This window comes from Scyliorhinus torazame, chromosome 19, assembly GCF_047496885.1.
Source record: "Scyliorhinus torazame isolate Kashiwa2021f chromosome 19, sScyTor2.1, whole genome shotgun sequence".
Classification (NCBI taxonomy): domain Eukaryota; kingdom Metazoa; phylum Chordata; class Chondrichthyes; order Carcharhiniformes; family Scyliorhinidae; genus Scyliorhinus; species Scyliorhinus torazame.
Window position 1 is genome coordinate 127,774,858 of NC_092725.1, and position 25,564 is coordinate 127,800,421.

The 25,564-nt window shown below is 42.3% G+C and overlaps 1 protein-coding gene and 1 long non-coding RNA gene across 6 annotated transcripts in view; one reads left to right on the plus strand and one right to left on the minus strand.

Moving 5' to 3' along the window:
• Window positions 1-2,414, minus strand: part of LOC140396511 (uncharacterized) — a 30,256-nt gene extending 27,842 nt beyond the window's left edge. Inside the window, exon 1 of one of the 2 annotated variants that reach the window (XR_011936557.1) lies at window positions 2,321-2,414. This is a non-coding gene — a long non-coding RNA (uncharacterized lncRNA). The remainder of the gene's footprint in view (window positions 1-2,320) is intronic. The other variant, XR_011936556.1, reaches the window with a different exon arrangement.
• On the plus strand, window positions 1,797-22,453 carry dyrk2 (dual-specificity tyrosine-(Y)-phosphorylation regulated kinase 2). Of its 4 annotated transcripts, none has more exons than XM_072485198.1 (3): window positions 1,797-1,882; window positions 3,457-3,596; window positions 16,442-22,453. In XM_072485198.1, exon 3 carries the CDS (start codon window positions 16,463-16,465, stop codon window positions 18,041-18,043), a length of 1,581 nt encoding a protein of 526 aa, XP_072341299.1. In that variant the 5' UTR covers window positions 1,797-1,882; window positions 3,457-3,596; window positions 16,442-16,462; the 3' UTR covers window positions 18,044-22,453. The 4 variants fall into 4 exon arrangements, with proteins under 4 accessions (XP_072341299.1, XP_072341297.1, XP_072341301.1 ...); XM_072485196.1 differs by lacking the exon at window positions 1,797-1,882 and adding an exon at window positions 2,421-2,681; XM_072485200.1 differs by lacking the exon at window positions 1,797-1,882 and adding an exon at window positions 2,683-2,807.
• Window positions 22,454-25,564: the final 3,111 nt, after the last annotated feature.

Sequence of the window (25,564 nt, forward strand, 5' to 3'; positions counted from 1 at the left end):
CACTCTATCCCCGTAACCCAGTACCCCACCCAACACTACCACACCCAACACTAAGGGCAATTTTGGACACTAAGAGCAATTTATCATGGCCAATCCACCTAACCTGCATGTCTTTGGACTGTGGGAGGAAACCGGAGCACCCGGAGGAAACCCACGCACACACGGGGAGGATGTGCACACTCCTCACAGACAGTGACCCAAGCTGGAATCGAACCTGGGACCCTGGAGCTGTGAAGCAATTGTGCTATCCACAATGCTACCGTGCTGCCCACTTTCCCAAGGCAGTGGGAGGTGTACACAGAGTCAATGGATGGGAGGCGGATTCGCATGATGGACTGGGCTGTGTTCACGACTCTCTGTAGTCTTACGGTCTTGGGCCAAGAAGTTACCATACCAGGACATGCCGAATTCCCTTAGTTTCATGAGGAAATACAGGCACTGTTGGGCTTTCCTGGTTAGCACCGGGCTAAATCGCTGGCTTTTAAAGCAGACCAAGGCAGGCCAGCAGCACGGTTCAATTCCCGTATCAGCCTCCCCGAACAGGCGCCGGGATGTGGCAACTAGGGGCTTTTCACAGTAACTTAATTTGAAGCCTACTTGTGACAATAAGCGATTTTCATTTCATTTCTAGCTTCAACGTGGGTGGACAAGGACAGATTTTTGGTGATGTGCACCTAGGAATTTGAAGCTGTCAACCATCTCCACCTCGGCGCCATTGATGCAGACAGGGGCGTGTACAATACTTTGATTCCTGAAGTCAATGATCAGCTCTTTAGTTTTGCTGACATTGAGAGAGAGAGAGAGAGATTGTTGTCGTCACACCACTCCACTAGGTTCCCCATCTCCCTTCTGTATTCTGACGTGTCATTGTGTAAGATCCAACCCACTACGGTCGTGTCATCAGCAAACTTGTCGAGGGAGTTGGAGCCATATTTTGTCTCACAGTCTTGTGTGTATAGGGAGTATAGTAGGGGGCTAAGGACTCAGTCTTGCGGGGCCCCGGTATTGAGGAGGTCATTCTCTGTCTGAACCGGCATTTCTGGGGTCGTGATCCCAGACTGCGACCAAAAAATAATTTTTCTGCAGTTTTATTCTGCTTGGATACTTGATCCATCCCCAGATTTGTTTGCAACTTATTCGTGGATTACTTTCGCAGACTGCTATTGCTGCTTGACCGCTCTATCTCTGCTTGAAGTTGCATGGTAACAGAGTATGTTGCCATTGCAGTTTCTGGGGGTAATTTTAACTTCTCTTGCCTGGCAAAATTTAAAAAAAGTTAAAATTACCTTGCCACATGCTGCTGGATTGGGTAGAATAAATTCTAAACTTGTCTCAATAATTTGACACGGTCATCTTACATTGGCATCCTCCGACTGATCAGAAGTGATGTACCAATTTATGAGTGCAACAGATCATTCTAAAAACTGCCGTTGTTATAATTAATTTCGGTGAAAATAAATTTGATGACTTAAGACGCTGCCAAGTATACATATATATTTTAAAAAGGCAGAAGAAACAGAGCACTGCTCCACTTAATGATGTGCTACAGATGTTCCTTTCACTTCGGTACTTTATTTTCAGATTTTAAAAAATTTATAAATCAATTAAGTACAATTTTAAATGGGGTTCACCACCATAACAATGTTAACTTCATATTTATTTGGTTAATTAATGTGTGCCTGTGAATGAAATGTATGACAAACTGGCTGAAGGTTTTAAAAAGAGCACATGCTGCTGGGGGGAAAGAAACTGCACAGCGAATTATCTTTGGACTGCAAGATAGTTCTATTTTCCAGCATTTTAAAATAAACAGGTCCGGTCGGCTTTCTTACAGAAGAAAATGATATAAGGTGACGCCTGCACTTGGGGATCCCCATATTAGGTGAGTACATTATTATCAGTCCCACAGTGGTGAACTCGGGGTTATCTAGGTGAGCCTAAACGTTTTTGCCTCAATGAAAAAGCTTTTGTCACTATAGCACCAATTCATTGTGTCCAGCGCTTCTCGTTGCTCTTTAACACCGGGAGTTGTGTGCTTTTTCTCTCTCTCTGCTTTACAGACTAACTGGCCAAGCATGATTTGGTTCCCATTTCTCTGCTAAAGAGCCGGTTCCCCGTTGCCTTTTGCTTGCTGTGCCCCAGAGAGTCCCCGGGGCAATGCGAATGACGTTAGTGTGTGCACTGCTCTGGCTTGCCCAAGGCATTCTAGGGTGTCGGCTGCTAGGAGCGGTATCTCTCTACCTCTAATGTGTATGTGCGGAGTTTTACTTAGCAACCGGACGGCCAGTGTTCCAACCACAATCAAATCAGCCTTACTCACCGCCACCATCTCCTGCTTCCCATTCCAGTGCCCGACACAAAGCCGCTCCCACACAGCGGCGGCGCGAGGGAGGGGTTTTGTTTGTGTGTGTGTGTGTGTCGCTAGTGATTTTTTAAAAAAAAATTCGAGATGAAGTTGTGCATTATGTTGGCGGAGCGGCGGTGGCTGAGTTTGGAGCAGTTTGCAGCCTCTCCGGATGTAGGCGACTCTCCTCCTCTAGCTTGGAGTTGAGAGAAGGAGCAGCTGGAGGTTTCCCCCCCCCCTTCGCTCTCTCTCCCTCCTCCTCTTCTCTCTCTCTGCCTGTCTGTCTGAGCGGCCATGTTAACGAGGAAACCGTGCACTGCTGCTGCCTATCCACCGGGTAAGGAGCACCGGAGGGGGAAGAGGGCCCCTCCACCCTCCACCACGCCGGGCGTTCACACTCCAGTTAAATGTTCGGCTCCCTCTACTGTACCTGACGCCTTTTCTTCGGTCTTCCTGAAATGGGGTGAATGGACTCTCCTCCCCCCTTTTAACTGCTTTGACATTTTTTTTGGGGGGGGGCGTGTGGACAGGGAAGAACTTCCGACTAGTCAAAAGTGTGAGGAATGATTTTTTTGGGGGGGGGGGTTATCTGGACCCCCCCTCTTTTAACTGCTTTGACATTTTTTTTGGGGGGGGGAGGATAGGGAGGAACTTCCGACTAGTCAAAAGTGTGAGGAATTATGATTTTTTTTTGGGGGGGCGGCTTATCTGGAGGACGATCAACTCACTTTGGTCGCTTTTGGAAGTCATTGATTTCTCATATAGAGGTGGGGGAGGGAGAGAGACCTCCAAATCCCCCCAGGCTAGGGTGGAGGTTGGGAGAAAATGAAGCACTTTGACTCCCTAATTGGTGCCTGTGAACGTTTGTTGAGGTGAGGTTTGCGTGTTGTGTTGGCTTTGGTTGAACAAATGGCGTTTATTTGTAATTTTTTTTGTTGTGTGTGTGGTGAAAAAAGATTGTGGTGTCTGTCCCTGTGTGTGTGGAGAGAGGTCAGGGCTTTTTTCCCCCTCGTGTTGATGTGGTATTTTCATTACCAAGAGCACTCTCTTTTTCTTCACTTTTATTATTTATAAATGTGTATTTTTCCCCCCTCTGTGTGTGTGTGTGACAGGTAGGGCCGCCGACAGCACCGTGTTGCAGCCAGATTGCAGGACGGCGACCGATTGCTCGGAGGGCCGGAGAGGTGGAGCCGGATCTGGGCTGGGAGAGCCGCCATCGCCGCGAGGATTACCGCCACTGAAGAGCCAAACGGTAAGAGAGAGGGAGAGGGAAAACCCCACCAAGTTATTGTGAAAATTACCAGAGCAACCGCTTCTGGATTAACTAAACCCCGCACAAGGAGAGAAAGAAATAAAATAACACAAACACACACACAATCTGCCATGGAAACCGCAGCGTGTAACATGTCAAAGTACAGACTCGAGTTGCAACAATTAGGTTTGCAACAGTTTAAGATTCAAGATAACGTTTTTCTTAAATCCAGGACTATTATTTTTAAGTGGACGAGGATACAATGTAAATCTGCTTGACTTCTATTTATTTTCCACGAGTTTGGTTCTGACAAAGTAGATTTTTTTTGGTGGGGGGGGGTGGGTGTTGTGTTGGGGGGGGTGGAATCTGCATGACCTGTGTCTGCAGACAGACAAGATTATACTTTCAGTTGAGGCTTTACCACATGATGCTGAATCTTATTTTTCTAACCGCACCTTCGTGTATTCAATGTCCCTGGTGTTTTGTAGTTACTAGATTTTATAGGAAGTGTTTTCCTTTTGAAATAATAAAAAAACTAACATTTGAAGCCATATAGGCAACAAAGACAATCATAATGACAGGCCAACAACGATATTTAGCAGTTCAGGCGACGTTTTAATGTTATTTTTTGGGGTGGGGAGAGACATAATCACTTTTCCTCAAAAAAAAAATATTGTAATAAGTAAATAGGCTGCAACAGGTTTGGTTGAAGTGCCCTCGGGATTTTGGTTCTGTTTTTGGATCAGATGGGTCTGATATGTGTGCTGTGATCCTCAACTCATTGAGGCCTCGGCTCCACTCTCTCTGGACTGACAGATCACAAGACGTGCAGGGTGTCGGTGGGGAGCAGCCTGTCTGGGACTTTGTTGAATTGAAAACCATGCTCTTTCTCCTTTCCACATCCAGCTATCACGCTTTTACCAGTGACTGCAGCAAGGAAAAAGGAGCGAGCGTGCAGACATTTTCTGTTCCTTTTTTAGAAATTTGGTTTTTAATTTTCTTCCAAACCGCAAAGTAATTTTTTAATTTAAATTTAGAGTACCCAATTCATTTTTTCCAATTAAGGGGCAATTTAGCGTGGCCAGTCCACCTACCCTGCACATCTTTTGGATTGTGGGGTGGAAAAACCCACGCAAACACGGGGAGAATGTGCAAACTCCGCACGGACAGTGACCCGGAGCCGGGTTCGAACCTGGGACTTCAGCGGCGTGAGGCAACAGTGTTAACCACTGCGCGACCGTGCTGCCCACATAAAGTAATTCTGTGCAATCGAAGTACATGTTTTTGTAGTGGGGGTGGGGAGCGGAGAGTCTGTGGGGGGAGGATGCAGGCACAAGTTGTGCAGTGATTGGGTACCAGTCTAAATCTAAACTGAACCATTAATCAACAAATATAGCGTTGCATATAATCTATAACTCCATTTCGATGCTTGTTAGATGTGTAAAAACAAAGGGAAGACATGATATTGGCATTGTGTAATAAGGTTCAAATGAATTGAATGAAATAGATAGTTGCATTGGTGCCGAGGGACATTGTTACCACTAAAATCCTTTTTGTACAATAGTGTACATACCTATTAAATAATTCATTGCTCCACCCATCCCCAGGATTTACATTTTACATGTGAAATAGTACTTGAACCACAAGATGTGGTGTCATAGAATCATAGAATTTACAGTTTTGAAGGCCATTCGGCACATCGAGTCTACACCGGCTCTTGGAAAGAGCACCCTATTTCAGCCCACGCTCCACCCCATCCCCGTAACCCAGCAACCCCACCTAACGTAGAACATACAGTGCAGAAGGAGGCCATTCGGCCCATTGAGTCTGCACCGACCCACTTAAGCCCTTACTTCCACCCTATCCCCGTAACCGAATAACCCCTCCTAACCTTTTTGGACACTAAGGGGCAATTTAGCATTGTCTGTGAGAGATGAGATAGTAGTTATCAAAGCACATGTTTGAAAAGCATTATTATCTCAATTTTAATTTTAAAAAAAATTACGCTTCAGAAAAATCCCATGCTGATCTTTCTTTAAATTGTTAAATGATTAGATTACTTGATGTGTTGAAGGTATTAAAAGTTGTGATAGAGACACCGTTGAACCTTTTTATCTTTGCAATTTGACCCCCCAGAGCCCAACCAACCCCTTTTCCCCTTCTGCCCCTTGGTCGGCATAGATAATGATAGCCCACAACCAAGCGACATTGTTTTAAGCGGCAAGGGCAGATCAGGCAGCTCTGAGGGAGGGGAGGGCAGCTTTCTGTATGTTGAGTGCCATTTCTCTGCCGCGCTGAGGTGGGAGAATGTCAATCGGAGGAAGGAACTATTGTTGCTGTCAACAGTGTGAGCAAAATTTGGTAAGTATGGGTTGGAGAAAGTTGCACCTCCATTTATGAATGTGGAAAAGCAATCAAAATTGTTATGCATATCACATAAGAGATATTTCTAGCTCAGTATGACCAAGATGGGTAAATGGGCCACAATCAGATTTTTGAATAGCTGATCGCCAGCACGCTAGTTTTCTGATATTTTAACTAGGAATAATGCACCCCAGAATCACCCAATTCCTATAATTGACATGTTCCCCTTGGATGGTTTCATGCATGAGGATAAAAAGCCATATGACTTGTGTGAAATCCTATCTATAGCAGCATTTAGTTTTCCATCTATGTGAACTTCCATGATTTCACTTGTTTATCATGCCTCGGCTGCATGTGTAAAACTAACTGAATGGTTGGTTAGGTGTTTACAATACTGAATCAGCTTTTGCTCTCCTCAGATTGTTTTTAGAAGTAAAATAAAATGTTTCATGCATCCTATCCACCCGTAGGCAGGAAATGAACTTCCACAAATAAAACCTGTAGCTGTTTCATATAACATTTAAGGGAATGCTGATTTTATATGTTTCTAAATGCCAAGAATCAGCATTCCTCCTAAATCATCTGCCCCGCACTTCAAGCTAAGGTGCCAAAATAGATCACATTGCCACAAATAAAAGAGCAGGGCTATATTTTCCTGTTTTCTGGAGTATGGTATTTAATCTTCTGCTGCTCCATCTGTGGAAAGGCACGCACACTGCTCCGTTATTGCAACCGTTCCTAAAATTAAAAATTGCACTCTGATGAGTATGATGGGCTTGCATGTACATACTTGGGTACAAGAGTAGACCATTTTGTCCCTTGAGCCTGTCTTCCATTTAATTAGGTCAAAGCTAAACTGCGACCTAATTCTATTTCCCCACTTTGCTCGTATCCCTTAATACCTTTGGTCAGCATACGTCTTTCAATGTCAGAATTACAATGAAACAATTGATCTAACATTAATACTGATTGTGAAAGAGCGTTCCAAACTTCTGCAACCCTCCTGTGTGTAAAAGTGTTTCCTAATTTCTCTCCTGAAAAGTCTGGCTCAAACGTTATGACGTATGTCCTCTAGTTCTTGTCTGATGATTGGGCCTAGGTAGTGTGCTCCTTCAGAGGGTCGGTGCAGACTTTATGGGTCAAATGGCCTCTTGCACTAGTGATGCTGTGATTCTAAATCACCCTTTATCCTTCTAAATTATAGGCTGCATAATTTAACCCCTGGAATCCAGGAATTACTACTACATTTCCTCCAAAGCCAAATGTGTTCTAAGCTGTGATGCCCAGAGCTGCTCACAGTACTCCCAGGTGTGATCTAAAGGGGATTTATACAGTTTTACAATTACTTCTACCCCCTTGAATTCTAGTTCTTCAGGTATAAAGGCAGACATTCCAATAGCTTTTGATTTTCTACAGCAGTTCATGACGATTCAATTATCTTATTTATCTGGTGCCTCAAGTCTCTTTGGGATGCAACTGTTTCCAGCTTATTTCCATCCTTATTTGGATCCAAAGTGGATGAACTCGCAGCAAGGTAGCACAGTGGTTAGCACTGTTGCTTCACAGCACCAGAGACCTGGGTTTGATTCTTGGCTTGGGTCACTGCCTGTGCACGTTCTCCCCGTGTTTGCGTGGGTTTATTCCGGGTGCTCCGGTTTCCTCCCACAAGTCCTGAAAGTCATGATGTTAGGTGAATTGGACATTCTGAATTCTCCCTCTGTGTACCCGAATAGGCGCCGGAGTGTGGCAACTCGGGGCTTTTCACAGTAACTTCATTGCAGTGTTAATGTAAGCCTGCTTGTGACACTAATAATGATTATTATTATGTTCCCACTTTTTTGATATCCATTTGCTGCAATTTTGCCCATTCGATTAATCCGTCAATTATCTCTTTGTAATTTTATGCCACCATCTATACTGCTTTCAGTGACACTTATTTTTATATAATCAGCAAACTTGGACATACTGTATAAGTTAATGAATGTAGTAAGTTGTTCAGGCCCCAGAGCAGATTCCTGCAGGACATAGTCAGTGGCATTCTGCCAATTGGTGTATCTGCTGATTAACCTTGATCTCTGCCTCCTGATGCATGGCCAATTTTCTAGCCAGATCAGTAATTTGCTTTTGATTCCATGGGTCTCAGCTTGTTTATTTAAAACATTTTTTTTTAAATTCTCCTTTTTCACATTTTCTCCCACATTTACACCCATCAACAATAAACAATAATCAGCAAGATATGTCAATCCCCATAATAACAACGATCCCATCTACCCACCAACCCCCAAACCTCAACCCGCATGTTTACATAAACAAATGACAAAAAGGAATCGGGGATTACCCGTAGTCACCCTTAATCTACACATCTCCCCCCCCCCCCCACCCATTCCCCCAATCAACGCCGTCCAGCCTATGAGAGAGTACCGTACATGATACCCCAGAGTTGTCGTCTCCCCCCCCCCCCCCAAGTCTCCAGCTCCTCCCATCCACTGCCTCTTGTAAAACTCCTCCTCCCAACCTCGGTTCCTTCCCCCCAACTTTCCACCCCGGCTAGACCTCTCGGACCCTGTTCTGCCAGGCTCCGATGGCCGCAGCCCCTCCCCCCACCTCACTCCCGTTCACTAGCCGGCTTAAACCGGCCAGCGTGGAGGCCCCCGACCGGGTCCCTTTCCCCCTTGCCCGGCCCTAGGAAAGCCCAAAGATCCCCTTTTAGCACACAAACCCCGCATATCCACCTACACCCCAAAGAGCCCTCATTTCGAGTGAAAGTCCCGTCCCTTCCCTTGTCCAAACATATAAAACATTGGCTCCATTAGCCTCTACACCCGCACGCAGTGATACAATAAAGAAGAAAATACAGTCATGAGGTTACATCGGCACATGGCCGTTCCTCAATTTGTCAGTTCTGCCACAGTCCTTCTGACTTCGCAAACTCCTCTGCTGCTTCCGCCGTTCCAAAATAAAAGTCCCTGAGCTCCTAAGTCACCCTCAGCTTCGCTGGATATACAATGCCGCACTGCACCTTGCTAATGTACAGTGCCCTCTTCACCCGGTTGAAGGCAGCCCGCCTCCTCGCCAGCTCCACTGTAAAGTCCTGGTATACACGTATGCCAGCTCCAGACCACTGCACCACCCGCTTCTGCTTGGCCCAGCTCAGGACCTTTTCCTTCGCACTGTACCTACGGAAGCACAGAGTCACTGGCCTTGGCGGCTCACTCGCCTTTGGTACAGGCCTCCACGATCGATGAACCCGATCCAGTTCATATCGGGAGGGATCCTCCCCCTCCCCCAATAGTTTTGCCAGCATCGCGGCAAAATACTCAGTCGGCTTCGGTCCTTCAACTCCTTCGGGCAGCCCCACAATCCTCAAATCCTGTCGCCTGGATCTGTTTTCCAGGTCTTCCATGTTTCCTCGCAGATCCTTGTTAGTGTCCATCGCCTTCCGCATCTCTTCCCCATCGAGGCAAGTTGATCACCGTGCTGCAATAACGTCTCCTGCACTTCCTTCAGTGCCTCCCCTTGTTCTCGCACCTCCGCCACTGCGCTCGCCACCGCCGTCATCACCGGGGAAACCGCCTCCTCCACCAGCGCACTCAACACCTCTCTCATCTCCTTCCTCACCGTCTCCATGCATTTTGCAATCTGCGCTAACTGCTTTTCGAATTCTGCAGCCATCACCGTAGTTATTTCTTCAGCTGTAAGCACTGCGGCCTCCCCTGGTGCTCCAGCCTCCATTTTCTTTGCTGATCCCGCGGTGACCTTTCAACTCCCCAACGGACTTTCAGCCGCTTTTTTCAGGGCCGTTTTTCTTTTGGCTGTTTTTTGACATCCTTCTTCTCTGTGCGCTGTCTTCCGACTTTTACTGCCGTTGCTGGCCCTAGGACCGGGCGTTACTCGGGGTCTCAGCTTGGTTAACGGCCTCTTATGAGAGACTTTTGTCAAATACCTTGCAGAAGCTCAAATAAATGACACCCATAGACATTCCCTGCCTACTCGTTTAGTCACGTCTTAAAAAAATTCAGTTATGTTTGTTAGGCATTATCTACACATCATCACAAAGCCATGCTGGTTTTCTCTGATCAACTGGGAATTTTCATGGTGTCCAGTCACAATCTGCCTCATTATGGACTCTAGTCATTTCCCGACAACCGATGTTATGCGGAATGAATTGTGGGATTTTCTAATCTAGAAGAATGGTTTCTGAATTGAAAGAATTTTGAAAGATTATAGTTGAGGCATCTGCAGTATTCTCACCTTCCTTGAAAACCTGGGAATGGATGTCACCTGGTCATCTGGGGATGTGAAATTCTTCAAGTATCATTATTTCCTTCATTACCAATAATTTGCTTGTGTTAATTTTGATGTGTCCCCATCTCCCATTCTAGGGCTGTTTGACATTTTCTCTTGTTCTAACATAAATACTGACACACCATCTGAGGCACTTGCGGGAATTTAGGGATAGGCATTTAAGGATAGGCATCAATGTCAGTCTCACTCACTTTTATTTTTTCATGTGATGTAATTATCCATCAAGTCTGAAATGTAACAGGGATAATGTCAAGGTTCCTAATCACCCTCTTTTCTTTCCCCTCCTCGTATCATCGTAAAACACTTCTTGTTATTTGTACTTGTTATTTTTGGAGTAAACCATTTTCTTGTCGGAGCCATGAGGTCATGTTGCAGCTGTACAAAACTCTGGTGCGGCCGCATTTGGAGTATTGCGTGCAATTCTGGTCGCCGCATTATAGGAAGGATGTGGAAGCATTGGAAAGGCGCAGAGGAGATTTACCAGAAAGTTGCCTGGTATGGAGGGAAGATCTTATGAGGAAAGGCTGAGGGACTTGAGGCTGTTTTCATTAGAGAGAAGAAGGTTAAGAGGTGACTTAATTGAGGCATAGAAGATGATCAGAGGATTGGATAGGGTGGACAGGGAGAGCCTTTTTCCTCGAATGGTGATGTCTAGCACGAGGGGACATAGCTTTAAATTGAGGGGCGATAGATATAAGACAGATGTCAGCAGTAGGTTCTTTACTCAGAGAGTAGTAAGGGTGTGGAATGCCCTGCCTGCAACAGTAGTGGACTCGCCAACACCAAGGGCATTCAAATGGCCATTGGATAGACATATGGACGATAAGGGAATAGTGTAGATGGGCTTTAGAGTGGTTTCACAGGTCGGTGCAACATCGAGGGCCGAAGGGCCTGTACTGCACTGTAATGTTCTATGTTCTACTCTAGAATGCTACCTCATAAGTAGATTGCTCATGTTTTCTGCCAATTAGGTGTTCATTTGAGTCAAATTAATATGGAAGAGTCCTTTCTTCCACTGCATTAATGTAACTTTGTCTTTATTGTGTATTAGAACATTGGCTGCATTTTATATATTGCATTGTGAAAAATATTAACATTCTTTAGGGGCTGCATGGTGGCACAGTGGTTAGCCCTCCTGCCTCACTGCGCCAGGGACCCGGGTTCACTTCCGGCTCGGCTGACTGTCTGTGCGGAATTTGCTCTTTCTCCCTGGGTCTGTGAATTTCCTCTGGATGCTCCAATTTCCTCCCACAGTCCAAAGATGTGCAGGTTAGGTGGATTGGCCCCTTAGGGTGGCATTGCAGGAATAGAATGGGGGATTTGGCCTAGGTGGGGTGCTCTTACAAAGGGTTGGTGCAGACTCGATGGGCAGAGTGGCCTCCTGCAGTGTAGGGATAATATTCCAGGATTCTGTGTACCCCGAGTCAACTATTGTGCAGATTTATATCCCAGTAATGTAACAGAAACATTACTTTTGTAAAATAAAGTTGCATTGTCACTTGGTGTTGGCTTTTGCTATTTCAAGGGAATGTGTTCCGGACGTTTTTAGGGCAAGCATAGTGCTGTAGAGTTTTCCTCAGCTGTTAACCACTGAAATGTCAATTATAGTTCTAAAAAGTTAAATTTAGCTTGGCATTTTATACATTTGGATCTAGCTAACTGTTTTTCTTTAGGTGATACTTTAGGATGCTGGTGTAACCCAGTGTTACAGTTGGCCAGAGTGAATGATGCTATCTCTTGTCTGATGGCAACATTTACCACGTTTCATTTAACTGTGCAGAGTAGATGTCCGTATTTAAATTTGAAAGTGAACCTTTTCATGGAATCATAGAATTTACAGTGCAGAGGGAGGCCATTCGGCCTATCGAGTCTGCACCGGCTCTTCGAAAGAGCACCCTACCCAAGCCCACACTCTCACCCTATCCCCAAAAGTGTGGATGTGGCCCTTTTGCAAGGCATGTTCTGTTTTTATAATTGTTAACTGGAACTGCTCCTTGTAAACTGCTTCATGGTCATGCAGCTTCAATCATGTTATTCATTTCCAGTGTGTTAGGCTGTTGAGGTCAAATTTATACCATAATTAGTTTAAATTTGATAAAACACGGAAACAATATTGACATGCTGCTCCACAAGTGGGAAGGTTGGGCATTGACCTCTGTCATCCATTACTTAATTGTGATAATTGCATCAACAATCTGGCCTTGGTGGAAACTTGACCAATGGGTGATGACACCTCCCTTCTAAATGAAGCCATCCCCTAGCTATGCTTTCTAACACATGCCGCATCCATACTTTACAGTGTGAACGTGGCCCTTTTGTCATCAAATCACAACTTGGTCCATCTCCCCATATCTCTGGTAACATTTATTTTAAGTACCTTGTGTTGTACCACCCTACTTTTAAAATCCTAATTTTCGATTGCACACCCAAATACCATGGCAGTTTCCTCTCCGAGACATGTTTACTGCTTTATTCCTTTAGCCTCCACGCCAATGACTTGTCAGCCTCCTTGCCCCACATCCCTTGATGCAATTGGCAAAAACACATCTCCGCTTTAAAAGTAATAATTGATCTAACACCATTTTGCCATTTGTGATTACCTTTTCAAGTGGAAATTATTTCTTCCATATCTACCCTATCTATTCTCCTAAATATTTTGAAGGCTTCAATCAAGTCACCCTAACTTTCTTAGTTCCAAGGAATACATTTCAAAGTTTGTGTAATCTCTGGTGGTAACTAACACTTGAATCCAGATATAATTTTGATCAATTTATCCTGCACTCCTTCCCTCCCAGGCCAATGCATATTTTCTAAGGTGTTGTGCCCTTGGGGGCTGGTTTAGCACAGGGCTAAATAGCTGGCTTTTAAAGCAGACCAAGGCAGGTCAGCAGCGTGGGTTCAATTCCCGTACCAACCTCCCCGAACAGGTGCCGGAATGTGGCAACTAGGAGCTTTTCACAGTAAATTCATTGAAGCCTACTTGTGACAATAAGCGATTTTCATTTCATTTCATTTTCATTTCATTTCCAGAGTTACTCACAATACTGCAGGTGTGACTTGGGCTTTATATAGCTGAAATGTGGCTTCTACCTCTTGTCTTAGGGATATAAAGGCCGGAATTCCATTAAACTTCATAATTATTTTCAAAATATGTTCATGACTTTTGAATGATCAGTCAACTTAGACCCCCAAGTCACTCTGATCTCCTGTTGTTCCGATGCATATACCTGTGTATTTCACCATTTAGAAAGTACCCTGTTCTTTTTGGGTCTAAAACTCATGCCCCTCCTGCATGTTGTCGACCCTCTTTTCCTCCTTTAAATTTTTCCACCTAATTAAACTCACTACTCTTATTCATGCGCATCCCCTCTATCATGCCATGTAAATAAAATAAATAATCTTTATTGTCACAAGTGGGCTTACATTAACACTGCAATGAAGTTACTGTGAAAAGCCCCTAGTCGCCACATTCCGGCGCCTGTTCGGGTACACGGAGGGAGAATTCAGAATTCTCAGTTGGTACGGGAATGTCATGTGTTATTCATAATTAAGGCTATCTCTAATCACCTATGTTCCTCTCCACGTGCATCCCACTTTTTTGTATCTGCCCTGGAGGAAAAAACTCACTCCTGGCCTCCTCTGCTTTCACCTTCAATAAAGAACGCTTTCGTGCACCTCTTTGACATTAAGATTGGGGCCATCTGTCCAGCTGCTTCTGTTGCTTCCCTGCTTTCTCCTAATCCACCAAGCCAACCTTCCTGTAAAGCTCCCACCTTCGCCCTGAAACTACATCTTTCTCTCCTATTGCCCTTCTCTGGAAGTCATCTTGCCCATGAGACCCACCTCCTGTTAGATAGTAACGGTTCCATATCATCTGGTACTGTATTCTACATCTTCAAATCTGCCAATACCAGCGATCATCTGAAAAATCTCTCTGTCTTTACAAGCTCCCACCAATCTCTCTTCTCTCAAGTCCTGCTCCAATGTCACCACAATCTGTTTGCATCTTTCCCATAACTCCATTTCTGAGCTTCTGCCACAACACTGAAATAGTCTTTATCAAAGTAATGTTATGTTTGGTGTGACTAGCCATGATAAACTATTCCTCGTAAGTCTTTACATCATGTCCATAGTCTTTTTGTTGTAGTTGACCACAACATCTTCCTGCAACACCATCTCCCATCTGCACACTTCGTTCCACACTTGTCTATTGAGTTATAGCTAGAGAATTGCCTGTTATTGCTTCTCTTCCTGCTCCTAAACCATTACCTTGCGTATCCAAGCATCTTTCTTTGACACCCTTCTATTTCTTATATCTGTGCTACTTTGCACCACGATTTGAAACACCACATTAGGTTCCACATGTATGTTGATATTGTCCTCATTACCATCTCTCGATCCCCTCCAATGGTTCTTTTTTTTTTTTTCTTTACCGCTTGTCTGGCACCCAGATGAGCAGAAGTTTCCTCCAACTAAATATTGGGAAGATCTTTCTGTCCCCAGCACAAACTCTGTTCTTTAGCTACTGGTTCTATCCTAGTAGCTATCTGAGGCTGAACCAGATATGGTCATAATATTGGTATTTTGTTGGACGTTGAGAGGAGTTCACAACCGCATATCCATGCTAACCAAGATACCCCATCTCTAATTTATTACCGCAACCCCGCCCCCCCAATGTCTGTCCTTGTATCAAGTCATCTGTTGGCAAAACACCCATATGTGCTTTTGTGAACTCTAGCCCTGACTATTTGAATGCTCTCAGTTGGCCTCTTGTTTTCCTCTCTCCATAAACTTGGAAGTTATTCCAAAACTTTGCTGCCCATATCTTTGACTTGCGCCGGGTTCTGTCTGAGTCTATCTTCCTGTTCTCACCAGCCTACCTTGACTCCTGGTCTGGCATGGTGTAATTTAAAGTTTTTTGTATTTTTTCAAATCCTGCCATGGCCTCACTCCTACCTCTAATCTTCTCTCGCCTACAAACTGCAGAACACCCCTGCAATTCTGGCTGCTTGCAATTACCCTATAAAATAGCTTCCCCCATTGCCTTAAGTTGCCTGGGCCCGGGAATTCTCTTTAAACCTCTGTTCCTCCCGTTTCTTTAAGATGTTCCTCAAAGTTGATCTGTTTGGCCTAGCTTTCGGTCACATGTCCTTGGAGTGGCATCTGTGGACCGATGTCAAATTTTGTTTTGTGCTTCTGTGAAGCACCTTGGGTGGGTTTACGGTTAAAGGCACTATTCAAATACAAGATTTTATTGGCTAATAGTTTGTAATTGGGCCTCTCTCAGCTTTTTCATCGACTACATAATCAAAGTTATTGAAGTTAGAGTCAAAAGTAATGTTAAGAGTGGAAGTCAGTTTAAGATGGTGGTGATTGGGCTCCTCTTCTGCTTATAGAGTGGCATTGCCAAGGTGTACAGATGTTTCAGTGGTTAGAAGACATTTTGAGCTTTGCATGCAATGATAGGAAGGGAAAGCATGTGTCAAATTTCCAATGCGTTACTCACTAAAACTGTCCCTTTGCAAATGTTCCAAGCAGTAGATGAAATAACACTTCAGTCGCTCGTTTTGGTCAGAAGAATTTGTCTGAAATATTTAAACGTGAGTTCATGTAATCCAGGATCAAGTTAACTTGGCTATTTAAAGTTTGCGTTACTTATGTCTGTTAAAGTTTCCAATAAATTGCAGGTTATTGTCACATGCAGGCCAGCTTGCTGATCAAGCATTTTGCTGTGCTTTAAATAAGAGAACATAGGGGCTTTTCACAGTGACTTCATTGAAGCCTACTTGTGACAATAAGCGATGATTATTATTATTATTATGAGTTTGTCATGATGCTTTGGACTACTCCTTTTAGGTATTCTCTGCTGGGGAAAGGGGAGAAATGGAGTAGGCATAAAGTGGGCTTTCTTGTATAGATTGTAAATCAGGTTGGTTCATCTTGCATACAACTGGAAAATGGCCTTACAAAGGCAGGGGTGAAGGAGAAAGAGTATATTTCAGAGGTCGAAATGATGAGATAGAATACACCAATTTGGCAAGTGTATGAAACATAAAAACATGGTTTGAGTTTTCTGTTTATGGCTTCTATCTTTTGTATACATGTTAGCAATTAAATATATTTTTCTTCTGTCCCCGCCCCCCAACCACCGACCAAATCTTTTCTGATTCTTTTAGGTTGGAGGTAGCAAGCACGCAATGAATGACCACCTACACATTGGTACCCACGGACAGATCCAGGTTCAACAGCTTTTTGAAGACGCCAGCAACAAAAGGACGATTTTGACCACGCAGCCAAACGGACTGACTGCAGTTGGTAAAACCTCATTACCCGTGGTTCAGGACAAGCAGTTAGAGAGTTCACATAGGCGGCAGGGAAGCTCTGCATCGGTAAAGTCGACAGACTGTTCTTCAAAGCTGAAATCCATGGTCATGACGCCAGAGCAAGCCATGAAGCAGTATATACATAAACTTTCCGCATTTGAACACAACGAGATATTCAACTATCCTGAAATCTACTTCGTTGGCCCAAATGCAAAGAAGCGGCAAGGTGTTGTTGGTGGCTCAAATAATAGCGGTTATGATGATGACCAGGGCTCCTATATCCACGTACCTCATGATCACATTACTTACAGATACGAAGTTTTAAAAGTTATTGGCAAAGGGAGCTTTGGACAGGTTGTGAAAGCCTATGATCACAAGCAGCACCAGCATATCGCACTGAAAATGGTGAGGAATGAGAAACGCTTCCACCGACAGGCTGCGGAGGAGATACGGATTCTGGAGCACCTGAAAAAGCAAGACAAGGATAATACCATGAATGTCATTCACATGCTGGAAAACTTCACATTCCGCAACCATATTTGCATGACATTTGAGTTGCTGAGCATGAATCTTTATGAATTGATCAAAAAGAATAAGTTTCAAGGGTTCAGCCTGCCATTGGTTCGCAAGTTTGCTCACTCAATTTTGCTGTGCTTGGATTCTTTACACAAGAATAGAATTATTCATTGTGACCTTAAGCCTGAGAATATTCTGCTGAAACAACAGGGGCGAAGTGGGATTAAAGTGATAGATTTTGGCTCTAGTTGTTATGAACACCAACGTGTATACACATACATACAGTCCCGATTTTACCGTGCACCTGAAGTGATCCTTGGAGCTCGCTATGGGATGCCTATAGACATGTGGAGTTTGGGTTGCATTCTAGCTGAACTATTGACGGGTTACCCTCTGTTGCCTGGCGAAGATGAAGCGGACCAGCTTGCCTGCATGATTGAGTTGCTGGGTATTGCACCACAAAAGTTTTTAGATCAGTCAAAACGAGCCAAAAATTTTGTGAGCTCCAAAGGTTATCCCCGTTACTGTACTGTCACTACTTTGCCCGATGGCTCAGTAGTTCTCAATGGAGGACGGTCACGAAGAGGAAAGCTACGTGGCCCACCAGGGAGCAAGGACTGGGTCGCGGCATTGAAAGGATGCGATGATCCCCTCTTTCTTGACTTTCTAAAACAGTGTTTAGAATGGGATCCTGCTTTGCGTATGACACCCAGCCAGGCCTTGCGACACCCCTGGCTACGCAGACGTTTACCAAAGCCTCCAACCGGAGAGAAAGGCTCATCAAAGAAAGCAACAGAAAGCAGTGGTGCTATCACATCAATTTCTAAATTGCCTCCAACTTCAGGCTCATCATCAAAACTAAGAACTAATTTGGCGCAAATGACTGATGCCAATGGGAATATTCAACAACGAACCGTGTTGCCCAAGTTGGTCAGCTGAGTTTGAATAAATCTATGTCAGGAATGCGAGGAGAATTTATTGTCGCTTCACTGAGCCTTATTCAGTTGAGATTTTGTATTTTTTAGAACTTGGTAATTCTTCAACCTTGGAATTTTAAGTACCATTCTGTTTTTGGGAACGAAGAGCAGTTTTGTTTTAGTAATTGCTGGGGACCATGCATTGTTGAAATTGGTTTTTCATCTATTGAGTGTGAAGAGTATTGCTGATTCATTCTCTTGGCATATGAATAATCCATTCTGTTGGCACGTGAATTGTGTATGTCATATAACATGTTACTGTAGTCCAAGATGTCACTATATGTTTAATATGACAGAACAATGACAGATGGATGATTGGCCACTATTGGGTGTTTTAGAATTTTTGTTTTTGTGGACAGTGGCTTTTTCCGGTCAGTAGTAATGAAATGCACATCTTGCACTTGCTTTTGCAAATCTGTGACCAGACCCTCTATCTGGAGTGCCACGAAATCTGGTTTTCAATGCCTGATTATTTCTCTCGTGAATGCCCTTCCTTGTGCTGCCATTGTACCTGCTCTTTAGTTTGTCAGACTAGGCAGACAAACCAGAACACAGACCTCCTTTACAAATGATTAGAATCTGGATATAATACAGTTTTGATTGGCAAACCTTTTTTTTTCCAAATGGTTTTAAAATTGGCTGAACTATTTTGGAAAATGTAAGACTTTTTGTCAGCACAAAGTGTTATTTAGACACTTGTCATTGAAAATGTGAGCAATGGAAGTAAGTTATAAGACGGGAGCTTGTTCAAGGGACAGGATTGCTCAGCAATCCTAACATAGAGATGATTGAAGGAGAAATTGTGGTTTTTTTTTAATATAAAAGCTGGAATATATTGAAGGAACTAAATGTCAAAACTGCATTACCTGAAAGAACTTGGATTGGCCGTTAAGTACCTGAACATTTCTTCATAATCTCAACTAAATTTTCAACTTTTTATCTTGGAAAAACTAAAATTCAAAGCATGGTCCCCTGTTAGGCTGGCACAAAACACCTTGCAATTATTGCCATGTATCTTAAAAGGAAAGAAAAAATGCATATTTGGAACTTGGAGCCTGCCCGTTCCACACTCTTAAATAATCCAGATCTTCAAATTTTTTGGCAATGTTACTATTTATGTGAAGATTTTATATGTTTTTAGAATAAGCAATTTAAAATTAAGGATTGAAATCTGGCTTTGTAGCACTCCGTTTAGGTTTAAGCCAATAAACCTATTCTACTGGTGCAGAATGAAATCTGACTTTGTGTATTTAAAAATATATGTTGCATTGTCTTCATGGTGCAATATTTCAAATAGCTGAAAATCCTTTTATAGTACTTTTATGATTTGTAATAAATTTTTATTGAATGTTATGTAACTGTACAATGTCACTGAAGTACCACTACAGAAATTATTGCTGTGTATCGGATTTGTAAAACGTTAGCAGAAAGATATTTTTGTACTTGGTTTGGCCTGAAAGCTGTTCTGAGCATTTTATGTATGTTCAGTTGTTGAGAAACATCTCCAAACAAAGCTTTACCTCGATTGCACATTTTGCGATTAACCCTTGCTAATTATTACAGCCTATTTTTGTTTAAGGGAGTGGTAATCTTTGGCTCGATGTGTTGCGAATTGATGGGTACTGCATAGAAATGGCTCAGATGGCGAAATTACAGGTAGCTAATTTTAGAAATCAATTCAGCCTTGTAGGTGGCTTGTTTGAACGTACCCACGGTATGTGTTCTGACTTGACAATTTGGTGTCATGCAGTCTCAGGTTATAATAACAACAGAAGTTTAATGACTCGGTCCTTCACGTTGTTGCTAATCAGGACCATTAGAGTGCATCACTACAACAAAGAAAAATAAACTATACCATGTAAGATTTTTATAGGCATATGAAACTTTGTTTTCTTACAGCAGGCAAATTGTGCCCTTAGTGTTAACAGTGTGCCTTTTGTTATCAGTGCCATGTTGTAGGGTTTACATGCAATTGATTAATCCTTAATACTGGGCACACTAGTGATGTAGCAGTTTACATGGTTGTATTGGCTTCATTGTTAAGATTATCTGGAAAGAGAATGAATGAGTGCACACTTTGAATTTTATTTTTTAATAAAAGCCCTAAAATGTACAACACTATAGGAAGACCTAAGCTACTGGTTTACTTCTTCAAGCTGCTTTAAGAAAAGCTGTAACCAAAAGAAGTATAATTACAGTTTAAAGAGTGATTTGTGATCGTTTGCTTTTCAAGCTATCCTGTGGCAGCATTTTATTTGATTTATATGAATTATATTTTAGTTTCTTCTAAATTTAAAATCTGAAGTATAGAGAAAAAAAAGCAATTGTGCGCATTGGTTGGGATAGAGAAATTGACCCCCACTGTGTATTAATGAAGAAGGGAGGGGGTAAATCAGTCTGGGTCCTCTGTCTGCCAATTTGTTACCTAGCGACCACTGTGGTGGGGTAGTTTGCTGACACTCCAGCTTGAATATTTGGGCAAGGTTCCAGAAGAACTTTTGGTGTATTCATGGAACCATACTGTGACAACAGGGCTGGGGTGTTCCGGCCCCATCCGCATACAAAAAATCCCAGCCCAAGTCAATGCCTTCATGGGAACAGCAGGAAATTGGTGAAAAATAAAGGAAATACATTTTAGGAGGAGGATCGGAAAGTGATTTTTATTATTTCAATTAAGATACAGTTTTAAAATTGAATACTGAGAACAAATATTGTAGCCATCAGGGCACTTGCAAAAATGGATAGTCAGTCAATGTGCTCCTCTCCTCTCTACGTGTATATGAGGTGGTTATTTGTGTCTAAACCAGTTTGATGTAACATGAAACAACGTAAATTATACACACATGTTCCAAACAGAATTTGTTTCAGTCCACATTCCCAAATTGAAATTTTACTCTATTAGTATACTATAATTGGATGAATAAAGCCAAAAAGGGAAAATTTGACCTACTGAATTACATAATCCTAAATGCTATAAAAGAAGATATACATCTGTTCTGTGTTTGATTAGTCCCTTGCTTCTCTAGATTTTATATTCCAGAGCCCTTGTCTAATTATAGTGATAACTATCTGCTTTTCTAATATTTTGGATAATGAACCAATTCAGCAGATTATAAGTCCCTTAATTACTTTGAATCCTCCCAAATGTATACTCTTCTGTTGAACATTTGATATACATGTTAATGTACGGCAACCAGTGCACACAATTGTTGAGATCAATTATTACAGCTAGTTCTGTGTGTTAATTATTTATTTTAACCTATTGTATTTAGATTAGTTGGATACCAGCCATTGCAGGTGCCATATGCAAATTCCCTTAAACTGCTCTCCTATTGTGCACAAGGTTCATTACCTTGCCCCTCCCCAAACAACTACAGTTTAAGCAACAAAGAATACTTTGTGCGCACCTTAATTTACATTTAAGTATTTATCAAGGAAACATTTTTTGTTTTTGTTTTAATTTTACAGTGGAAATACACTTTAGTGCATTATTGGGAGTTAAAGGTGGCCTAGCTAGTTATTTCAATTTTGTCTTCAAAAAAGTCAAACAGCTTCCCAGGCAATATAGTTAACCCAATGCGAGAGGGCAAAACAATATTTTTTACGTTTTACCTCAAACGGTGTTTTTTTAAAAAAAGAAATAAGAAAAGAAAAATCCAGGTATTTGGTGTGTACCAAAGTGCATTCCGTCTCACATATCTTGCTACATGTGTCGCCAGAAAATTGGTGTCTGAGGCATCTGGAAGTGATATGTTCTCTTGATCTATGGTAAAGCACCATGATGAACTTGTTTAACCCTGAAGCAACCACCATTATCAATTTCTAGTTTTGGATGAAATGGAAAACTTTTAAATGATTTTGTACGCATTGTGGTGTGTTTCAAGTGAAAGCTGTATTATACAACTCCTCAATTTCTTATTCCACAAAGTTCAATATATGACTGCAGCACTGAGGTCTAGTAAGTTTTTTTTTAGTTGGGTTAAGCAGTATCACCCAACCTGACACCTGTAGCAATTGTTGATAGCACCGTCTATTTTAAGGGGGCATTTAGTGTTCTATTTACTCTGCAATGGCAGAGGTTAGTTTTAAGGTGAGCACCAAACTAGATGTGTGTTTATAATACGCTGCAGTTGTATACTGTATATAAATTTTGAATAAATGCTGACTTTGTATATATGTATGTAAATTTTTTTGTGAAATGCTGTCGCCACTTGATGTGTTTTTAGTTGATCCCCAGTGGCTAGTTTTATGATACTGTATGTATTGCACAGCTGATGACAGAAGTATGACTTTTTTAAGTGAATATTTGGTTAAAATTATTGTGGCCCAGAGTTCATTTCAAAATAAATTTTATGTCAGAGTTTATAAGAAACATTTTATGTTGCCTTTTCATTTTTGATGCAAATGTTATACATTTATATGTTTTACTAGAAAGATTTTGAAATGAAACAATTAACGTGTTTAGAAGTTGTTTTATAATCTTTTCCTTGCCTAAGGAAAAAATGGAATACTCGGCATAAACATGCTTGCTGATTTTTATATTGAGCCTTTTAAATATAGGATTATTTAATTATACCCATTCATCTAAATAACCACCTTATCTTCAGAGGTACCATTTACTTTATATCAATCGCATCTGATCTGACTTGGTTTTGGACCTTTGAGTGGAGCGTAACTGGAAATGGTATTAGGAAAATAAATATTGAGGTGGAAAATAAAACTACTGGTTGCAAGTATTTACAGCTATTTTAGTGATGAATGTTCTCGCAGGCTATTTAATTGGATAGTATGCAGTACGGGCGGCACGGTAGCACAGTGGTTAGCACTGGAGCTTCACAGCACCAGGGTCCCAGCTTAGGTCACTGTCTGTGCGGAGTCTGCACGTTCTCCCCGTGTCTGTGGGTTTCCTCCAGGTGCTCTGGTTTCCTCCCACAAGTCCCGAAAGACGTGATGTTGGGTAAATTGGACATTCTAAATTCGCCCTCGGTGTACCCGAACAGGTGCTGGAGTGGTGACCAGGAGCTTTTCACAGTAACTTCATTACAGTGTTAATGTAAGCCTACTTTGTGACAATAATAAAGATTATTAATGGCTGAGTCTAGGTCTACCTGGGAAGCTAAAGCAAGTTTTTGATTGGGGTTAACCTGAAGCTTGAAAGCTGACAGGAATATTTGATTGATATTGAGTTGAATAGAATGGGCCTGTATTGCCTCGAATTTACAAAAGCAAGAGGTGATATTATTGAAAGGTTTAAAATTCTTGCAGGGAAGATGCAGAGTATAGAACCTGGGGGCCTTAGGATAAAAGGTCATTTAAGACCAAGGAGGAGACAATTCTTCACTCAAAAGATTGAGAGTCTTTGAAAATCCCGACTCTAGAGATCATTTAATTTACTCTGTGTTGTGTAGGCACAGCTTTTAAGATCAGTAAATTTTAGGACACAAAAGAAGTCTGGGAATATGGGGAAGTTTTATTTGCTGAGGGAAGTTTTATTTGCTGAGTGAAATTTGGTTTTATATGGTTTGGTGGTGCAGAAATGGTATCCTATCTTTTATGTGAAGGAAGCTCACTCACTTGGGGCCAACACATCAGGTAATTGCCAAACATGACTCTTCTGGTGACCTCGGTAATATAAAATGCAATAGGATGAAAGGTTTACAACCTAAGACCGAGATGTGAACTGCATCAGTGTGTTGCAATTCTTGACAAATTTTGACCTTGCTACCTTAAACCCTTCTATAAATATATTTTAGATGATAGTTCTAATTCCGAATTGAGCTGCAGAACTGCATGGCGTATTTACAAATCTATTTTACTGTGCCTTTTATAACCTGTGTTTACAGGCATGCAAAACAATGATGTAAATTGTATTGATATATTATTGAATTGGTTGTGATTCATGTCTTTGTAATCGTGTAGGGCTGCTAATGAAACCCAAGTTTGCTGATCACTTGCTTGGAAGGCTGAAGGGCCTGTACTGTGCTGTACTGTTCTATGTTCTACATGTATAGGATGGGAATAGAGGGATATGGACCCCAGAAGTGTAGAAGATTTCAGTTTAGATGGGCAGCATGGTCGGCGCAGGCTTGGAGGGCCGAAGGGCCTGTTTCTGTGCTGTACTTTTCTTTGCTCTTTGTATCCTTTCAAATATCCAAAAAACATGAATTGGGAGACTTCAGAATGACTACGACTTCATTTTTCAATGATCTCTTGCTCAATTAGCTGAATTCTTACCGATGGGACTTGTAACTGCATTAAAATCATCCACAAGAATTTTGCTGCATTATAGGTTCACCTAAGGCTTGATGTCAAGTTGTTGCAATTATTTAAGACTTTAATCCGGATGATTTTAAGTCTTGTCTCTGATGCACAGTTGCCTGACCATCTGTTGACTCTTTACTTGGCAGCGCCCACTGATACTGCATATTAAACAAAATATTAGTGTCAAAAGTCTACGTAAAAATGAGTCCTTACCTGGGGAGCAAAAGGAAAAATGTGTAACATGCTCTCTTGAACTGAGCAGAAAATGTGGCAAATCCCATCCGTGAAATTCTAGCCATTGCTACCAACCAACATCAGGGGAAATTCAATGAGTTAAGTCTTCAGTGGGCTAACTGATTTCCTTTCAAAAGAATGAAGTGATGGAGCTCACTCAGCAGATTAAATTGATCAGGGCCATATCTAGCTGAAACAAACGGGTTTAGGGCAAGGGGGAAAAAGTAATGTGGTTGGCCAGCCTTTTGTCAATTTTGCATAGGTTCTGCTTTTTTTTAACAATTAATCTTTCTAGTTTTTTTAGATTTAAAAAAAAAAAAAAAATAAAGTTGTAAATATTTATATTCATCCTATATAATTTAGCTCTTTGGTTGAAGTCATGTAACTTTGACTATTACAATATCTGGGTGGAGAAATTTTCCATTAAAGCAATCTATGGGCTCTATCCAATGGGTGAGATCTTCTAGCTGTTCATGCCGGTGGGATCTTCCAGTCTCTCTCTTCCCCCCCCCCCCCCCCCCCCCCCGGCCCCCATGGCACAACCTTGCTGCGGATTTCCCGGCGGTGTGGAGTGATCCCGCCACCAGCCAATGGCGGGGCTGTCTCCTGCCATCGAGAAACACGCCGCGGGGAGATCGGATATTCTCTCCCTAGCAGAGCAACATCTGGGCATTACTAACTTGTTTATCAGACTGCAATATTTCGGTAATTTTATTGCAGGTTTGAAAAATGTGAACTAGGTGCAGTGCTTTCCCTGAGAATATCCATCATGTTTGAGTTATTGTTTGTTGTAGCTACAGTTTAAAAAGCTGCACTCTACATACGTGGCATTTAATAAGTCCAATTATGATAGCTCTGAGATTATGGAGAGGATATGGATCACATCCCCAACGTAGTCTCCTTTTAATCACCTACTTAAGCCACCTTTATTTGGGATGTGGCAGAACGTTGTTGCCTGGGTAGATTGTTCAATAACTGACGGGCCACT